Source organism: Myodes glareolus, chromosome 8 (genome assembly GCF_982192425.1).
Source record: "Myodes glareolus chromosome 8, mMyoGla1.1, whole genome shotgun sequence".
Lineage (NCBI taxonomy): Eukaryota > Metazoa > Chordata > Mammalia > Rodentia > Cricetidae > Myodes > Myodes glareolus.
The window spans coordinates 109,826,344-109,844,973 of NC_142033.1; the positions used below are offsets into that span (position 1 = coordinate 109,826,344).

Sequence of the window (18,630 nt, forward strand, 5' to 3'; positions counted from 1 at the left end):
TCAAGATTAGAATAGGAGACTCTGTATTATTTGAGTGTGTGTTGTCAGAGCTTTGCTGTTACTTTGCCCTTTTGGTTTTTTGTTTTTTCCTTACTAGGGAGGTAGATGCCGCCTGCAAAGATAAGCTTGCTTTTTACTGTTTTCCCCCCTTCCTTGAGGGTTTCCCAAATGGGCTCTCATATTACTCTTTAACACCTCAGAATTATTATTGGTGTGCTGTGTTCTGACTCTTTTGAATACTTGTAACTTGGTAGTTGTCCCCACTTATAAAGAGTATTATTCAGACTTTGATGTATGACCCTAGCTCTTAATTGCCTATAGAACTTGTCCTTACATACTTTGTTGTACTTAACATATATACCAACTTACTTTTGGTCCTAGTCCCCCGCCCCCTTTTTTTATAGGAATAGAGACAGTTTGCTTGTTTTTGTTGTTGAGACAGGTTCTCACTGTGGGTCAGGTTGGCTTCAAACTCAGATCCACCTTCATGTGCCTTCCCAGTACTGGAATTAAAAGTGTTCTTGACCATGCTGGGCAGAGATTATTTATTTGCGAAGAGAAACACTGCTGGACTAGTGAGCTGGGAAGAAAACATTCTCAAAAGCCCCAAACTGCTTTTGTTATGCTGTCTTTGTGGTTTTTTTCCCCCTTTGGTTTTGGGGTCTTGTTTTTGCTGTTTTGCTTTTTTGAGACAGGAGTCTTGACTGTCCTGAAACTTTGTAGACCAGGGTGGCTTGGAACTCAAAGAGATCCACCTGGCTTGTTTTGTTTTTAAGACAAGATCTTAAACATCTCTGGTTGGTCTTCTGCCCCTGCTTCCTGGATGCTGAGCATAGGGGTGCATACTACCACACATCCTTCTTGTTGATCCTCAGCAAGCCTGTGTGTTATTATGGATACAGGCTATAGGTTTGCTAGTAAAGGGCCACACTGGAAACGGGCTGAATTATGTGGTTCATTAAATGGATAATCTGTAGCTAGAAGAATGTTCCATTAAGAGTTCAGAATTTAAAAGACATCTGTGAAGATTGATTTATGAAAGAGTTTATTTTCAAGAGGGGAACATGGATTCTTGTCTCCGAAGATGTGATCAGAATTTCAGGGTATTGAGATTTATTTTTCTCCCCAAACTCTACTCTTCTCTTGATTGAGAAATCCCAAAAATAGTATGAGTAATAATTATGCCTAGCAGTGTCATAAGACATAAGAGATGTTAGGGAGACTAAAGGCACATAAGATTGTTAGGTCGAGATTAGATTAGGAGACTCAGTATTTGAATGTGTCCTGTCAGAGTTTTACCATTACTTTGCCCTTTGATTTTTTTTTTCCAAGTGGGTGCAAGTGGGTTTTGTTGTGGGTTTTTGTTTGTTTTGTTTTTGGTACTCATACAAACCAGGCTGGCCTGAAACTCAGAAATCCACCTTAGTCCTGGAATTAAAGGTATGTGCCACCATCCTTGCCAGTCTTGAGACTGTTTTAGTGTACTGAATAAAGTGGTCCTTTGTGGTTTATATAAATTTATATAAAGGCACTCAATCCTTTTTTTAATGTTTTCTTTATTATTTATTATGTGTACAGTGTTCTACCTGTATGTACACCTGCAGGCCAGAAGAGGAAACCAGATCTCATTACAGATGGTTGTAAGCCACCATGTGGTTGCTGGGAATTGAACTCAGGACCTCTGGAAGAGCAGTCAGTGATCTTAACCTCTGAGCCATCTCTCCAGCCCCGAAGGCACACAGTCTTTAAACAGCTGTTGATATAATGTCGTGAAGATACTTAACATTTATTATAAGGCCTTAGCAATATATTATGAGATATAATAATTTATTAAGACTATTAGAAAAGATTATTTTATTGGACTTGTTTAGAATTTTGGGTAATTGGGTGCCAGAATCTAGTTTTCTTTGGCAATTTGGTATTGAGAGTCAGTTACGTAAAGCACTTATTAACTGCCTTAGATTTAGATCTGCCTGTTATGTCTGCAGGTTCTTTGAAAGATTACAGATTTGTTAGTTTTTGTTAAAGTTACAAGTCAAACTACTGGCATATGTTGGAAAGTTTAACAAACATGAGAAGAAAGAGTAAAGTTTAACGCAGGTGTTCACAGTAGTTCCAGTGCTCAGTAGGTAGAACCAAGAGCTATGTATCATCTTTTCATTCTCTTTCTCCTTGTCCTGAACCGAGGGTCTTGCACTTGCTAGATCAGTGTTCTGTTCTTGAGTTAAATCACTAACTTTGTTTTTTGTTTTTTTCTAGTTTTTCGAGACTGGGTTTCTCTGTAGCTTTGGAATTAACTCTTATAGACCAGGCTGGCCTCGAACTCACAGAGATCCGCCTGCCTCTGCCTCATGAGTGCTGGGATCAGAGGTGCTGGCAGAGACAGTTTGTTCCCACTGCTCAGACCGGCAAGGTTCTGGCTGGCAGCTTGTGTCTTTCTCCTCTACAGGCTACATGGCTTCTCACTGACTCCACCTACTCTCTGTCTATATCTTCAGCCTTGCTATATTCTGTTAAGTCATTGGCTGAAAGCAGCATCTTTATTCATTAACCAATAAAAACAACACGTATATAGAAGGACTTTGCACGCCACCACCATCTGGCAACAGGGTTTTTTTTTTTGTTGTTGTTGTTATTGTTGTTGTTGTTTTCTGAGGCAGGATCTCATATAGACCAGCCTGGCCTCGACTCACAGAGATCATATCTCTGCCTCCTTTGTTCTGGGGTTAAAAGTATGTGCAGCCAGGGCTGGTTTACTCATTTTTCAGAGCAGATATTTTTAATTTTGAAGATCATTTTATCAATTTTGTGTTTTCAGATTGACATCCATTATGAGTTAATTTCGTATATGGATAGAGTTTATAAATGAAACTTTTATGTGAAGTTTGTAAACTAAATTTTGTTGTTGTTGTTGTTTTGTGGTTTTTTATTTTGTTTTGTTTTGAGGCAGGGTTTCTCTGTAGACCTGGTTGGCCTCTGATCCAGAGATCCACCTGCTTCTGCTGGGCTATGCCATCATAGCCCAGCTGAATTTTAAGTTTCTTGAATACTGTTTTTATTACCCAGACAGTTAACAGAGGCTATAAAATAGATATAATCTTGAATTGTCATTTTAAAATTGAAGATTCTTTTTGCCGCATTTACTTTATCAGTCTCACTTTCAGTATCTTCCAGATTTAGAATATTTATGCCTGCAAAGGGTCAGCAAGATGACTCAGACACAGTGGTTAAAACATGGTGAAAGTAGAAAACGGACTCCTAATAGTTGTTTCCTTACCACATGCTTTCCAGACAGCATGTATACTCATACATACAATAATTAAGAAAAAACAAAAAATTCTGTCTATAAGTCAGCACTCAGGTGGCAGAGTTCAAGTCCAACCTGGTGTTCATACCCAGTTCCTGATCATACAAGGCTCCATAGTGAGACCTTATCTCAAAAACAAACCAAAAAAAAAATCTTTCTATAAATACATATGTATTTTCTGCTTAAGAGGGGCGGTTTTAGTGTCAAGCATTATGGATCTGGATTTTTTAAATAATTTTTTTTTAAATTGAGACAGGGTTTCTTTTTATAGCTCTGGCTATCTTGAAACTCGAACTCTGTAGACCAGTCTGGCCTTGAACGCAGAGAACCAACTGGCTCTGCCTCCTGATTAAAGAGGTGCTGGGATTAAAGAGCTGTGTGCCACCACTGCCCAGCACTTACTGATTTTTTTTATGTAAACCTTTTAATACTTGGAATTTAAAAGAAATTTATATTTTAATACATTCCTATCCATAGAGCCTTTGGTGGGTGGTGACAAGTGAATTGATGTATAATTTAAGAACTTTTGTTTTGCCAAGAAACATTTAGAGATGCATCAGCAGATTGTGTTGTGTTAGGTGATGCACATGTGTGTGTCCCCCACTCCTGGGGGAGTTGGCCTCATGCCCTCCTTGTGTGTTATGCAGCATAAAGAGCCATACCTAAGCCTAGGATAGCACTCTTTTCTTGAGCCTGGGTTCTTGATAGGTGGGTTTGTTCTCATGTAACTGAGACTGACCCTGACGCCTTTTTCTAGATTTTGGGATTACAGGCATGTACTACTCCCAGTGTGTATGTGTATGTGTGTGTGTGGGAAGGACTAGGCTGTAAGGCATGCATAATTGCAAATATCTGCGCTGTGAAGACCTGTATTTGGAATGATCCAAATCAGAACCAGAATTGGCCTCGTGTCGCACATAACTGTGTGGGGTTATAAACTTGGTACCAGAGATAGTGACTTTTCCTTGTACTAACACAGAAACTTTTTCTCTTGAATTCAGTGAAGGAGAACGACCTACACAGAATGAGAAGAGGAAGGAGAAAAACATAAAAAGAGGAGGCAATCGCTTTGAGCCATATACCAATCCAACTAAAAGATACAGAGCCTTCATCACCAACATACCCTTTGATGTGAAATGGCAGTCGCTTAAAGACCTGGTTAAAGAGAAAGGTAAAGGCCCTGGTGATGGAGTAGGGTAAGAAGGTTGTATGCCATCCTCTGTGGCTAATCTGGTTTGGTTTGTTTTTGTTTTGTTTTGTTTTTTTGTCAGTGGAAGCTGCTCTAGGAAGAGCATGTGTTCTATTCAGGTTTAGAGCTACCCCTAGGTCCCCCACCCTTTTTTGTGTGTGTGTGTGTTGGTCCCCACGTGTTAAATAGAGTGATTTATATGGTCCCTTGACCTCTAAAAAATGATTTTACTGGCTTAAAATGGTTATTGGGACTTCAGTTAGGGTTGAGGGGAGTGTTATTATGTTAAGGACAATTACCGAAATCTTCACATTATTTTGTTTGTCTTGTGTGTGTGTGTGTGTTTTAATTCTATCTTTTAAGTTTATTAAAAGTCTGGTTAAGAGATAGTTTTAAATTTTGTGGGTGTCCTGGAGTCAAATTTTGGTGCCTGGAATGTCTGTTGCTCAGATTGTAAACTCTGCAATGGGATCTTCTGCTTTAACTTAAGCTCTTCTCTGAAGTCAGAGATGGACAGTAGGAGAGTTCAAATCATCTGTGCATGTGGTCCATGAGAGTATATGGTATCCTGGCCCAGGCATCCAAGTCAATCCTGGCCTAAGACAGGTCAAGCAACCAAGGGCCTCTGCCACCTGGAGGTCCCAGGGGACCGCCTTGCCTCTCCACATCGGTGCGTCGCCCTTTCCTGCACTGTTTGCTCTTGTCCTCCTTTCCTTCATGATTCTTAGCCCTGGTAGTGGTTCTCAGGACTGAAGAGATTGCAGGGTAGGGTGCCATGAGCTCCTGTTCTCACCCAAGGGAACCTAGGACCAAATCACCCTTAATGGAGTCTCTTTGAAGGACTGAAAGGTATTGGTTTTCTGGAACATTCATAATGAAGAGAGATTTGAGCTTGATTTGTCGAATGATTAATTCTAGTGACAAGATGCCACCTTGGAAGGCCCTTTGGTGTGTGTACTGGTGCCCCTGCATTGAGTTTTGAAACTTGAGTGGCCACTGCCATCATTATTCCATTACTTACTTGACCATAACATGAAAGAAGCACTAGGCACCGTGAACCTTCAGTCACATGTGCTGCTCCCATGTGGTATTTCTCAGATAAACAGATGAAAATGTTTTGGTGTGAGATTTGTTCCTGCCTTGATCAGCCAAATCATTCCTGTCAATCCTCCTAGAGCAAGAGTGAAGTGTCTTTGTCTGAGGGGTGTCATGTGGCACCCCAGATACAGTGTTCTTGGTTCTTTAGGACTGCTGCTTTAACACAAGCTTAGAATTTCTGTATAGTACAGTTGGATCTCATTCGAATTAGTTTTTGGGATAAACCCCAAATTTGTGTTCTTGTGATTTGGTTGAGCCACTGAATTGCTATGTCCATTGATAATAAGGTATAGTAAGTAGTTCCAAGAACCAGGAATGTGGCTTTGAAAATGCAATTGTTAGAGTTTTGTAAGGAGATTGCAGGCCAAACTACTTTCTCATTTTTAGGAGTGTGTGAACCAGTTTTGGGACATGATGGATAAAGTAGGTACATTTTTTACTGCTTTATCATTCAGTAATTCAGTTTTGGAAGCCATGAAGCTGGTAGCAGCAGCAGACATGACGTTTCTGGATGTAGAAGCAGTTCACCTCAATTTACTATTTTGTCCTGTATTAAGTGTGGAGCCAGCCTGGTGGTTTACTTGGATCCTTCCAAACTGGTTCTCATATTCCCCTGGCATACTGCCATTGATGTGGGTGCTCCTCCCTCTCAGTGTACTTTTGGTGGTGTAACTCAGAATTACAGGTGTGCAGTAAATCTTGTTTTTATTGAATGTTAAAATGTTCTTGTTTAGCCCTCCCCTGTACAGGTTAAACTGATTACTCTGCTGTCTAAGTAATTAACAGTATAGGATTGGGAATAAAGTGATTCATAGGAGAATGAATTTTTTCCTATAGTAACATTTAGGTTTAGTGTGCAAAGTTTAAAGATATTTACTATATTTACATATGTATGGCTTCGTTTGATTTTAAACATATGTTACTAGTTTATCTGTCCTTCCTGGTCTCTCTCTTTTTTTCCTGAAATGGTCTTACTGTGTAACTGGCTGTCTTGGAACTCATTTTGTGGACCAGAGTAGCCTCTGTGGAGACCATAGAGCTCCAAATGCCTCTGTCTCCAGAGTGCTGGAATTAAAGACATTAATTTAATGTGTTGTCAGAGAGTCCTATGTTTTTGGAAAGTAGCAGATAGAGGTACTTAAACCCTAAAAGGATTTCTTTCATGGTAACCATAGCTGAACAGATTACAGAGATATGAGCTGGTGTAATCAAAGCAGTTTTTCTAATCTGCAGTCTCCATTGAGACTCTGGCCTTATGGAATAAGGAATAAATTAGTTGTCTTCACCTCCAGTCTCTGTCATTGCAAGTGTATTTAATTTTTACCTGTTTTGCAGCATTTTAGGGTAGTCTGTTAATGATCTGGTAAAAACCTGGTCATGTACACTTTTTCCCCTTGAAAAGTGACACAAAACTTGTTTGATGGTGCTGTGGTGAAATCAGTATTGCCAGTTTTTAAGACAAGATTCATGGAAAATGTTTTTGTTTTTCTCTGAGCTATGGCGCTATTTTGCTCAATGAAGGTCCTGGGTTAAGATACTGTTTTTATATCTTGCTCATTGCTTGAATACCTACTCCCTGCTCCAGGGTGTCCCAGAAGAACAACATGAAGTTTTATTTGACTTTTATTTTATTTTATTTTATTTTGAGACAGTTTCTCATATATCCTAGGTTGCTTCGGACAAGTACTGTGGTGACAGGTGGCTTCCATAACTTGAGCATCCTTTTTTAATGGAGGCATTACAAGTAACAAATGTTTGTGGCACCATAGAGTTCTTGGATTGAAAATACAATTGGGAACCATTTTTACATGAGTTTAAAATAGAGGTTAAAGAACTATGTTTGAAAGTAACTTTCATTGTCCGTAGCTACTCAGAAAATGGGATACTGTCTTAAAAGTATTTCACTATAAGGATTGGGTACCAGAATGAAGATTTCTTTTAAACGAAAGGTGATTTATTTTTGTTTATTTTTCCATCTTAAAATAATGTCTGCCTGGTGATAATGGCTGCCATCTTTAATTCCAGCACTTTGGAGGCAGAGGCAGGTGTATCTCTTGAGTTTGAGGTCATCATGGTTTACAGATCCAAGTTCCAGGGTAGCCAGGGTTACACAGAGAAAACCTGTCTTAAAATAATAATAATATAATAATAATAATAATAATAATAGTCTTAAGTTAATTGGAGGAGCACTTAAAATCTTCAGAATGAAGACAATTGGGTGTTGGGCTTCCTGTTTCCTGGTCTGCCTAGTGAGCTAACAGTGTGGGGTTGGGGTAGCTGCCACTCAGGCAGGACTCAACTGCACTGTTGAATGAACACAGTGCTCAGTTTGAGGAAGAAAGTGAGTGATATAGTTTACTCTCAAATCCTAGTTTAACAGCAGTCAGTTTAATTTGTATAAACAAAGATTTCTTTAAGCCTTTAATCCATCTGTTATTATTTAATGATCATCACTTTGAGTAAATTTCAGATTGCTGCTGACATAAAACTGAGGCCCAGAGGGCATGTAGTCCAATAGAAAGCCTTTCATTGTGGGTTGTTGAGGCAAAGCTGCTTTCAATTTCAGTCAAGTCTCTGCCCAGTGCTCCTTTTCTTATTCTCCTGTTGGAAATTGAGCTGTTATTGTAAGTACTGCTGTTGGTCCCCAGCAGTGTGAAGCGTTCCTTCACTTGTTACTGTAGGAAGTAGAAAGTTTGCGCTTATCACCATGTATTTGGCTCAGTCAACTCATTGTATAGAATTGTTTCCCATATTTGAAGTTGTCTTCTTTTTTTCTTTTTGAGACAAGGCTTTCCTGTTAGACCAGACTGGCCTTGAGATCTACCTCCGTCCAAGGGCTAAAGGCATGTTCCCAGCTAAAGTTGTCTTTATGAAATGTATCTTTAATCTGTGCAATTTTCCCTTAGATTGACTGAATGATACTAAGAAAGCATGCTCAACAGTGTGTCTTGGTTTCTTTCATACACACTCCCCCGCTTTTTCCTTCCTTCCTTCCTTCCTTCCTTCCTTCCTTCCTTCCTTCCTTCCTTCCTTCCTTCCTTCCTTCCTTCCTTTTAAAAAAGGTGTCCACATAGTATGGTGGCACACTCCTGTAATCCCAGCACTTGGGAGGTGAATGCAGAAGGATTGAGAATTTATAGGCATGAGACCCTGTCCCAAAAAACAGCACAAGGATTGGCTCTTGAATCTCCACAACTAAAATACAGTAATCCCACTGGTCCTACAAGGAGATGGCAGAATCCTTAGAAGCTTACAAGCTACATTGGTGTATGCAGAGGCAAAAAATGAGATTTTACCATAATCAAGGTGGGAGGCAAGGACTAACATACCTAAGGTTGTCCTCTGACCTCCACAAAGGTGCTATGGAACACATTCCCCAACTCTCACTAGTGTGTGCGTATGTACACATACAAATAAAAAGATTCCAAGAAAGTTGAAAGGTCCTAGGTCCAATCCCTAGATTGGACAAACATACACACATGTATTTTCTTCAGGTTCTATATTCTCATTTCTTTTTTTATTTAGATACTTTGACATTTAAAGCTGCAGTAGGTTTGTCCTAACAGTCTACCTTTGGGATTCTGTGAGTTCTGTCCAACTTGGTGATCAAGGAGCTGTAGCATTTTTCAGTAACTTCAAGTTCCACTTGTGAGACTGCTGCTGCCCTCTGGTTTACCTCCTGACTCTTTAGCTGACAAATTCTGCTTTATAATCTGTGGCTAAGGTGGACTGACTACACAAAACAAATATTTGACATACTAGATAGAACAAAGAGGCTATTGTCTTGGGTGTGGGCAGGGTAGTTCAAGACAGGGTTTCTCTGTGTATCTCTGGCTGTCCTGGGATTCACTCTGTAGACCAGGCTGGCTCCAGACTCACAGAGCTCTGCCTGCTTCTGCCTCCCTAAGTGCTGGGATTAAAGGCATGTGCCACCACTGACTGGCTTCTATTGTTCTTTATTCTTCTGTTGTTCTATTCTTCTTTTTTAAAGCTTTCATGATTACCTTCCTCTAGAGAAGTGAGAATTAGAAGCAGGAATAACTACATGAAGTCTCTCGTGGTATCCAGATTGGAATATTACAAACTTGTTAGGATCATAGTAATTGCTGATGGTGCCCCAGTTTAGAAATACTTATTTCTGATACACAGAGAAAACATTTCTAAAAGGGAGATCATTTTTAATCAAACTTTAGAGCACATGACTGAAGCTGGGTGTGTGTCATCACTAGAATGTCAAGTGGAAAAAGCTATAATTTTCTTAACTTGGTATTTGTTACAATGGTTATGACTGTGGAAAAAGTTGGCTTTGGACTTTGTTGTTTTCTAGATTGCAATAACATTGTTTTGATTTAAGTGTCTTATGGACACAAGCTAGAACTTTCAAATGCAAAAGTCCTTGGATTCTGACAAACTTAAAAGTTGTCTTGAGGTTGATATTGTGATTCTTTTATTTAAGGTTATTGGACAGTAGTTGCAGCTGGAAGGAGATAAAACTTGTGATTTCTTCACTGGTTTGATACTAGGCATTTTTTTCATCAGAGGAGATAAGAGCTGTTGGTCCTTGAATGGCTGCTGTTGTTGAAATAACTGGCTTTTAATGTGGCTTCAGAAAGTGGTCATGGAGTTTTGGAACTGCTTTAACGTTTGTGAGGGTAAAATTAAAGCCAACCGTCCCTTGGCTGTGATAAGTTTTTTGTTTTTGTTGTTGTTGTTTGACTACACAAAATATGTACTCAAAGTCAACTGCAGTGGTCCCTCCCATTTCCTTTTTCTTTCTTTGCACTGATTCTCCTTGTTTTGTGCAAAGTATGAGTTCTATAACATTTCAGGAAAGGACAAGGAGGGTGAGGCTATAAAATAAACTTTGAGCATTTGGCCTTCAACCACTGTGCAACTCCATTAATAATACATTCTTAAAATGTTAATTTTATTTGTGAAATAATTTTGTTTTCCATTTTATCCAAAAAATCCCAATTCTAATTCCTTTGAACAAAGGAGTTGTAAGTAGGGAGAACCTGTCAAGGCCGTTAATGGGTTATATTTACCCTTATACTTTAATATCATAATCATCCTTCTAAGGAAAGAGTGATTGATTCCTAAGAAATCCTTCCCACCTCCTTTTTTAAACATTGGAAATGGGATTTAGAGGTTGTTTTCTACAAGTTAATGATTTGAGCCATCTTCAAGTTCAGCAGCCATTTGGTGGTTGTCTAGAAGAATTCTAACATCTGGTTATGGTGGTCGTGAACTGGCAATCCAAACCTTGAGGAAAGTCTGCGGGAATTTTGGAAATCTTTGCTATTTTTCCCTTTGCATGTAGCGTAGAATCATTGTACTCTCTTTATCTTGTTGCCAGCTGAGCCCCAAACTTGAATTTGTATCCTCTTTATGGGGATTTTAGAAAATGTAAGAATAAGGCCTGATGCTATTCTGCTTTATCAATTGTATAGTCAATATTTTTCCAAACATTGGTGCCTTGTACTATGTGCAGAATTCAGCTATAGAATTTGTGAGGCCTAGTACAAAAATGACAGTCCTCTTGTTAACATATTAGAAGTTTCAGTATGATGCTAAAAATCAGCACAGGGCTCTGTTCACAGTTTGCACACACAAAACTGGCCCTGAGGTGTGTGTCTGTATGCCTTTTGGTTTATGTATAGGCACATTCCTGTATTTGTGGCATGTGAGGTCAGTTCAGTGACATTGTGGTATATGTGGTGTTTATCTGACTTCACCATTAAGAGTAAAAATTCTTCTTCCCCTGAAAGTAAGGCTTGCAGAATTCTTTCCTGTAGATTTGGATTGCCTCTAGTCATGAGTGAGCGTTACAGATAGGGAAAGTGATAATGGAAATCTGTGGAAGTAGCGTGTTTGTGGTGGGAGGAAAACCAAGGACATATTGTTAATGAGTTTTCACCTATTTACTGCACACCTGTAATGCCTAGTTTGGTGGTTTAGAGAATATGGAGTGTTTCTGGGCTTTCTTAGAAGGCAGAGGCTCCATACAAGGTTGCTGATGATTGTTCTAAATTCCCATTGTTTTCTTGGCTTTTCTCCCTTGGTTTATGTGTCGTCTGGAAACTGATTTGTAGTTGGTGAGGTAACATACGTGGAGCTCTTAATGGACGCTGAAGGAAAGTCAAGGGTAAGTGTCTGAGAGAATTTCTTCTGTGGATTTACTACATGACAAATGTAACTGTATGGTGGCGTGGACTCGAATGAAATCAGGAAGGCAGTGAGTGCTCATGTTACTGTAGCCATGTTTGATTTTTGCCAACATTTCAGTAGGGTGGGAGGGGGCTTGTAAATGGGAGTCCCGCTTTTCCAAATGGCTGGCCAAAGAGCTTTCTGGTATTCTGTTTGGATGCCCAATTTGGATAACTGGGGACCAATAGCAGCATTGTCTCTTTGTTTAACAGGAATTGGCTGTGTGTGAATTATGCATGGAATTTTAGCGGTGGTATAATTAAAGTAAAAGTGTGTTCTTGTCTAGAAAATGTTATTCTTGGTTGTTTGCTGATTTGAAAGTTGTGTGAACCAAAGATTCTGAAAAGTAGCCTTTGTGCCAGTAAATTGTAAACCACACATTACAAACCTGAACGTTCAAAATTGGTCTAGTTTAATGAGAATATAAACTACTTTTTGTTGTGCAATAGAATGGCTTAGAATAATCAAAAGGACGAGCTTAGTTTATGGAAAGGATGGATTTAGTAGGAGTATGGTAAGGATTGATTGAGTACAGAGGGAAACAGATCGAAAGTTTGTGTGCTTTCTTGGAGAACCTGATTTAGGTCTGCTCATAACTTTTAACAGCTTTAGTGTAGTGCTGGTAATATGTAGGAAAAGGAGATGAAGGAGCCCCCAGTTTTTTACAAGGAAGGCTAGGTCATGCACTTCTGTCAGCTTCCCCTTAGAAGGATTAATTTTTTTAAAATCCTGGCTTTTGTTACATAAATCATTATCTTTAATTTGTTCTTAACTGTCATTGATATTTACTGTTTTGTTTTTTTTTTTCTTTTTCTCTCCCTTGCTCTTCTGACTGGTCTGTGGCCTCTTTCAAAGGGATGCGCGTAAGTATTACCTATTTATTCCTTACTGGAATTTGAATTTTCCAAGTTGTAGGACTGGTTTTATGTATTTACTTTTGACTCTTTTATAGTGTTGTTGAATTCAAGATGGAAGAGAGCATGAAAAAAGCTGCTGAAGTTTTAAACAAGCATAGTCTGAGTGGAAGACCACTGAAAGTCAAAGAAGTGAGCTCTTTTTTTTTCCCTCCCCTTGGTGTTGGTGATGGAACCCAGGGCCTTGTACATACTAAGAAAACAATTTGCCACTGAATTACACTCCCAGCTCAAAAGTAAGGTATAATTGTTTGGTGAAGATAAGAATGGTCCTTGACTAAAATTGATTGAGTAGGCCAATCTATTATTTTGGTTTATTTGGTTCTTTGTTCTTTTTAAGACAGGCCCTGTAGTCAAGACTGGCCTTGAACGGATGATCTTCCTGCCTTTCCTAACTGCTGGGATAGCAGCCACTTCTGCAAGAACTTTGTAACAGAGGTTGAGCAAATCCTGAGTAACCTAAATGACCACTCTTCAATCCTTGTTGTTTCAGGAATATATATATTCTGCGCCTCTGGTTTTTAGTATTGGAATTGTGTAAGAGAGTCTGAATGCTATCCTTGGCCCATCTTTTGTTTTTGTCATTGATGTTGTTTTTTGAGACAGTGTTGCTATAAAGCATTGCTTGGTCTCAAACTTGAGATCCTTCTGATCTTCTTTTTATTTTTGTTATGTGCATTGGTATTTTGCCATGGGTGCCATGTGAATGCTGGGAATTGAACCCGGGCCTCTTAGATACGAGCCATCTCTCCACTCCCCGTCTTTGAATTTTGTAAAATATTAATTTATTGCTCATCTCTATCAAATCCAAACCAAGTTCCAAGTTTCTTTTGTTGTTTTTTGTTTGTTTGTTGGTGCCAAAGATTGAACCCAGGGCTTTTTGCATACTAGGCAAGCATTCTGTCACTGAATTGTGTTTCTTGACCTCCAGCACTTTTTTATTTTCTAGGAGGATGTTGTTTTGTTAATATTACTGCCAATATTATTTACTTCCTTGACTCTGTGTGTGTTGGGGGAGAAAGTGATTTTAGGTATCTTGAGATTTCTTTGTTGTGTAGTTCAGGCTAGCTTATAACTCAGAATCATCTGCCTTACCTACCTGAGTGCTGAAATTAAAGGCAGGTGTCACCCTTCTTGACCTTTTTCTTTTTTGGAAGAAAGACAACTTACTTGGGACTTACAGGAAAGCATGGTAGTACCCTTATATACTTAGTATATAAGTCATTTCTTATGTGTTGCTGCTAAATGATGAGGCTGGGTTAGGAGTTATGGGAAGATGGTTCAGTGACTAGGAGCACCTGCTGCTTTTCCAGAGAGGGTCTGTGTTTGATTCCCAGCACCCAAATGCAGATGCTCATGACCACCTGTGTAACTCGAGCGTCAAGGAATCTGATGCCTCTTCTGGCCTCTCTTGGCATATCCACACACTTTAGTTAAATTGAAGATTGTTTCCTGCTTTTGATTTTTAGGTTTGTTTCTTATCTGTTGCTCTTCCTAGAATGCTTCTAGTTGCTGTGGTTCATTTCATCTTTTTAATAATTTAAGAAGTACCTTTCAAACAGTCTGTTTGTTTTGTTTTTATTCAGTGTTGAAAAGGGAAGTGCCTGTGCTTCTGCCGCTACTAAATTGTATCCTCAGACTTAGAAGAAAGACTAAATACACTGCTAGGGGCATCAGACTGGACTAAAGCAGAGTCCCACTTGAAGTTTTTTACCTTTTTTTGTTTGTTTGTTTGTTTGTTTTGTTTTCTGAGACAGGGTTTCTCTGTTGCTCGGAGCCTCTCCTGGAACTAGCTCTTATAGACTAGGCTGGCCTTGAACTCACAGAGATCCACCTGCCTCTGCCTCCCAAGTGCTGGGATTAAAGGCTTACCTTTTTATTTTGAGACAAGGATTCACTTAGCTGCCTAGGCTGGCTTTGAGTTGGATCTGTAGCTCAAGCAGGCCTTGAACTGCTTTAGCAGTTCTGAGTGTTGAGGTTACAGACCTTTAAATTATTGGTACTGGGGATTGCACTTGTGAATATTATGTAAACACTCTTATCGCTGAGCTGCACCCCAGTAGCAGAGAGCCTCCATAGTGGTGAAGGCAGCAGTTCCCACTAATCTCTGCAAGTCTGCTTCTACCTACTCTGGCTGTAACACTTTGTGCTTCTTTCAGGATCCTGATGGTGAACATGCAAGGAGAGCAATGCAAAAGGTGATGGCTACGACTGGTGGGATGGGTATGGGACCAGGTGGCCCAGGAATGATTAATATCCCACCCAGTATCCTAAATAATCCTAACATCCCAAATGAGATTATCCATGCATTACAGGCTGGAAGACTTGGAAGCACAGTATTTGTAGCAAATGTAAGTAAATGGGAACAGTCTCTGAAATAAAAAAACAGGGAGGGATGGAAATATGAAAACAGTGTGCATGTGGGGGGAAAAGTTAAGTTAAAGCAGAAAAATAGACTGATCTTGTCACTGTTAAACAAGTAATTTAAAGTAGGCTTAAGATAACTTTTTATTTTAAAGAAGACCTTTGTGCTGGTCTTTGTTCTCTTGTGACCACTACATTTGTGGCTTCAGGATTGACCTCGGTCCTTCTGAGGACTTGTTTACTAAAGTTTTCAGATGTTTACTAAAGCATTAGCTGGGTTTGCATCCTTATTGGGGTTTATTTACTGTAGTTTTTGGTACAGGACAAGAGTGGACAGAGCCAGTATATTCACAACTGTTTTGTCTGGAGTAAATGATGATATCTTTATCTTCTGCGAGGACAGATATGTTTAGAACAAAGTGGGTTCAGGACTGTTGCTAAGACAAAGTGGGGGTGACTTCTTTTATTCACTCATTTGCTCCCCCCCCCCCCCCGAGATAGAGTTTCTCTGTAGCTTTGGAGTCTGTCCTGGAGCTTACTTTGTAGACCAGGCTGGCCTCAACCTCAGAGATCCATCTGTCTTTGCCTCCTGAGTGCTGGTATTAAAGGTGTGCACCACCACTGCCTGGCTTCTTTCATTCATTCATTTTGGTTTTTAGAGACAGGGCTTCTCTGAATAGCCCTGGCTGTCCTGGAACTCACCCGGTAGATAGACAGGGTGATACCTGCTTTTGCCTCCTCCTGAGTGCTGGGATTAAAAATGTGTGCCACCCACCTCCTAGCTGACCCCCCCCCCTTTTTTTTAGGTGTCGTGGGGAAAGTGTTAGTTCAGTAAATATGAAGAAAGTTAAGATGTTCCATTTAAGAAGAGAAATAGTAAATAGCAGAATTAAGACCAAACTCTGCAATCATACTTGAAAAATTCTACTAAAGTTGATTTTCTTGTGAAGTCAGTCAAAGCAAGTCTTGTTAATAAGGTAAAAATGTCTTCTTTTTTCCCAAGAGGTTTACCTTGAGATTTTTATCCTCTTCTTTCACCTAGCTGGATTATAAAGTTGGCTGGAAGAAGCTGAAGGAAGTATTTAGTATGGCTGGTGTGGTGGTCCGAGCAGACATTCTAGAAGATAAAGATGGAAAAAGTCGTGGAATAGGCACTGTGACTTTTGAACAGTCCATTGAAGCTGTGCAAGCTATATGTATCCTTCTGTGGGAATTTAACTCATGGCTTACAGTGGCCACAGCACTGTTAGGCATTCATAGTCTTAAGTGTATTATAATAATAAGATAGAAATGACTATTTTCTCTGACTGGAGTGAATAAATTACAGAATCTGAAATTTTTCTGGAGTGGAACACAGATGGTTGGAGGGTGTGGTTGCATCGTAGGCACATGCAATGAATGGTATTTTCTGGTGTTTTCAGAGTAGTTTAGGAACTGGCTCACTTATTAGAACTAGGGCCTTTAATTTATTTATTATACCCTTATGGGCTCTGTCTCTGGAGTAGACATGATCTGAAGCCCCTATCTCCTTACCTTAAGCTTGCCCTGGGGTTATTTCTTTTTAAAATCATATGACTCCAGGAATTAAACTCGGGAGGCTATTCCTGGTCTTACCCAGAAAACATAATACTTCAGAAATGGTAGAACTCTTGGCATTGAACGCACAGAAAATTGCTGTAACTACTTACCAGAAAGATTTTGTAGTGTAAGATGATGAATAAAGCATCACACCTTAAGAGTTCAAGTTGCTCATAAATTCACTGGGAGGACTGGTAGTTATGGAGTTACTCCCTTTCAATCATTTTATCTTGTATGTTAGAAGTAGCCTTAATTGTAATACCAGCTATGTTTAATGGCCAGCTTCTGTTTGATAGACCAATGCACGTCAAAATGGTGAGTTACCAGGATGACTTTTTGTAATATGTTTTAATATGTTAGCAAAAAAAATTTACAAGAATGTAATTCTACTGTGCATCTAGCCCTTAAACTTAACCTACATATAATTGTTTAGTAGGCTGTAGAGTTATAAGCACCTTTGCTCATGCACATCTTGTCTGTAGATTTGTCTGGTTGACTGTTAAATGCTATGTTCAGGAAGACTGTTGAGTATTCTACTTGAACAAGTGATCAATTACAAAGAATCCTTTGCATATAGCTCCAGTTTTTAAAGTATTACATGCAGTGTTTCGTTAATATTGCATCTGTAGTGATCAAGTATTTGATTCAGACAGCCTTTAAAGGTCTATTGGAGTTCAGTTTTAATAAACAATAGACCTGCTATTGCATTGCCAAAGATAATGATTAATAGAAACAGTACTGGAAATGTTGATGGCAGGTCTGGTTAGGATTCAGATTCAGGAATAAGATAAAAGGAGTTATAAATTTTTGTTGTTTAAAACAAAAGTTTAATTCTTTGAATAGCTAGTGAATTTATAGTCCTCAAAAAACAGGAAAATACAGTTTGAGCCTCACTGGTACTTGTTGCTTAGGTCCTGTCCCAACTACCCGATAATACAAATGTGTTTTTATCCTGCTTATTGGCACAGAAGATTTAAAAAAAAAAAAAGCAATGTTCCCATATATCTCTTTGTGTTTAATATACTTATTCTGTGCCATAGTTTATTAACTGGTTGTGTAGTTTGTTTAAATTTTTTCTTTTTCCCTAGTGATAAGAATTGACACAGGGCCTTGCACTTGGTGTCGTACTTTCTGGGCTACATCTCTGAACTTGACTCTACTTTTATTGTTTGTATTTTTATTTGTTTGTTTTTGTGACAATTTCCTGTAATTCAGACTGGCCAGGAACTTGCCCTGTGTCCAAAGCTGGTTTCAAATTCCTGATTCTTCTTTCTTCTTAAGCCTCTTAAATCCTAGGATTCCAAGTGTGCGGCACAGCACCTGGTTTCTAGCCGGTTATTGGTAATTGCTTCCGTCTTTTGCTGGTGCTGGTACTGCAGTAGATGTTGAGATCTTTTTTTTTTTTTCCTTCAGGATGAGAGGGCCTTACCAAAGGGAGATTTTTTCCCTCCTGAACGACCACAGCAACTTCCCCGTAAGTCTTCCTTACTAGACAGGGAATGGTTACAGTTGTGTTTACTCTTGTGGGAGGTTAGCCTGGGGATCGTCTTGATCAGTGTGTCGGTCCTGTCACCCACCCCCCACCTCACACAGGGTTGTACTATACAGCCCTTGTTAGACATGTCTGTTTGCCTTTGCTTCCCAAGTGTTAGAATTCGTGGTGTGCACTGCTATGCATGTCTTGACCAGTCTTTTCTATAGATTTTCAGGGTAAGACATGAGTAGAGAAATTCACAACAAGCTTTGGATACTGGCGCTGGCTCAGAGGGTAACGGCATCTGAACAAAAGCCTGATGACTTGAGTTCAGTCCCTGGAACCCACGTGGTGGAGGAAGAGGACTGACCCTACAGTTGTCCTCTGCCTGTGCACCAAGACATGCGTGCTCTCTGTGGTCTGGATGACCCTTACTGCCTTATATATTTGAGTGTTGGGTTCCCGGTTAGTAGGGAAGGATTATGTGGTGTGGCCTTTT

The 18,630-nt window shown here is 39.5% G+C and overlaps 1 protein-coding gene across 3 annotated transcripts in view; it reads left to right on the forward strand.

Annotated features, from left to right (window-relative positions):
• Positions 1-18,630, forward strand: part of Hnrnpm (heterogeneous nuclear ribonucleoprotein M) — a 41,247-nt gene that overhangs the window by 3,825 nt on the left and 18,792 nt on the right. The window contains exons 2-10 of one of the 3 annotated variants that reach the window (XM_048430085.2): positions 4,309-4,478; positions 11,687-11,739; positions 12,657-12,664; positions 12,754-12,847; positions 14,875-14,913; positions 15,031-15,066; positions 16,122-16,275; positions 16,923-16,972; positions 18,071-18,131. In XM_048430085.2, coding sequence (XP_048286042.1) covers positions 4,309-4,478; positions 11,687-11,739; positions 12,657-12,664; positions 12,754-12,847; positions 14,875-14,913; positions 15,031-15,066; positions 16,122-16,275; positions 16,923-16,972; positions 18,071-18,131 — 665 coding nt within the window. Of the gene's footprint in view, positions 1-4,308; positions 4,479-11,686; positions 11,740-12,645; positions 12,665-12,753; positions 12,848-14,874; positions 15,067-16,121; positions 16,276-16,922; positions 16,973-18,070; positions 18,132-18,630 lie in introns of those variants that run through there. The other 2 variants (XM_048430083.2, XM_085692394.2) reach the window with 2 other exon arrangements.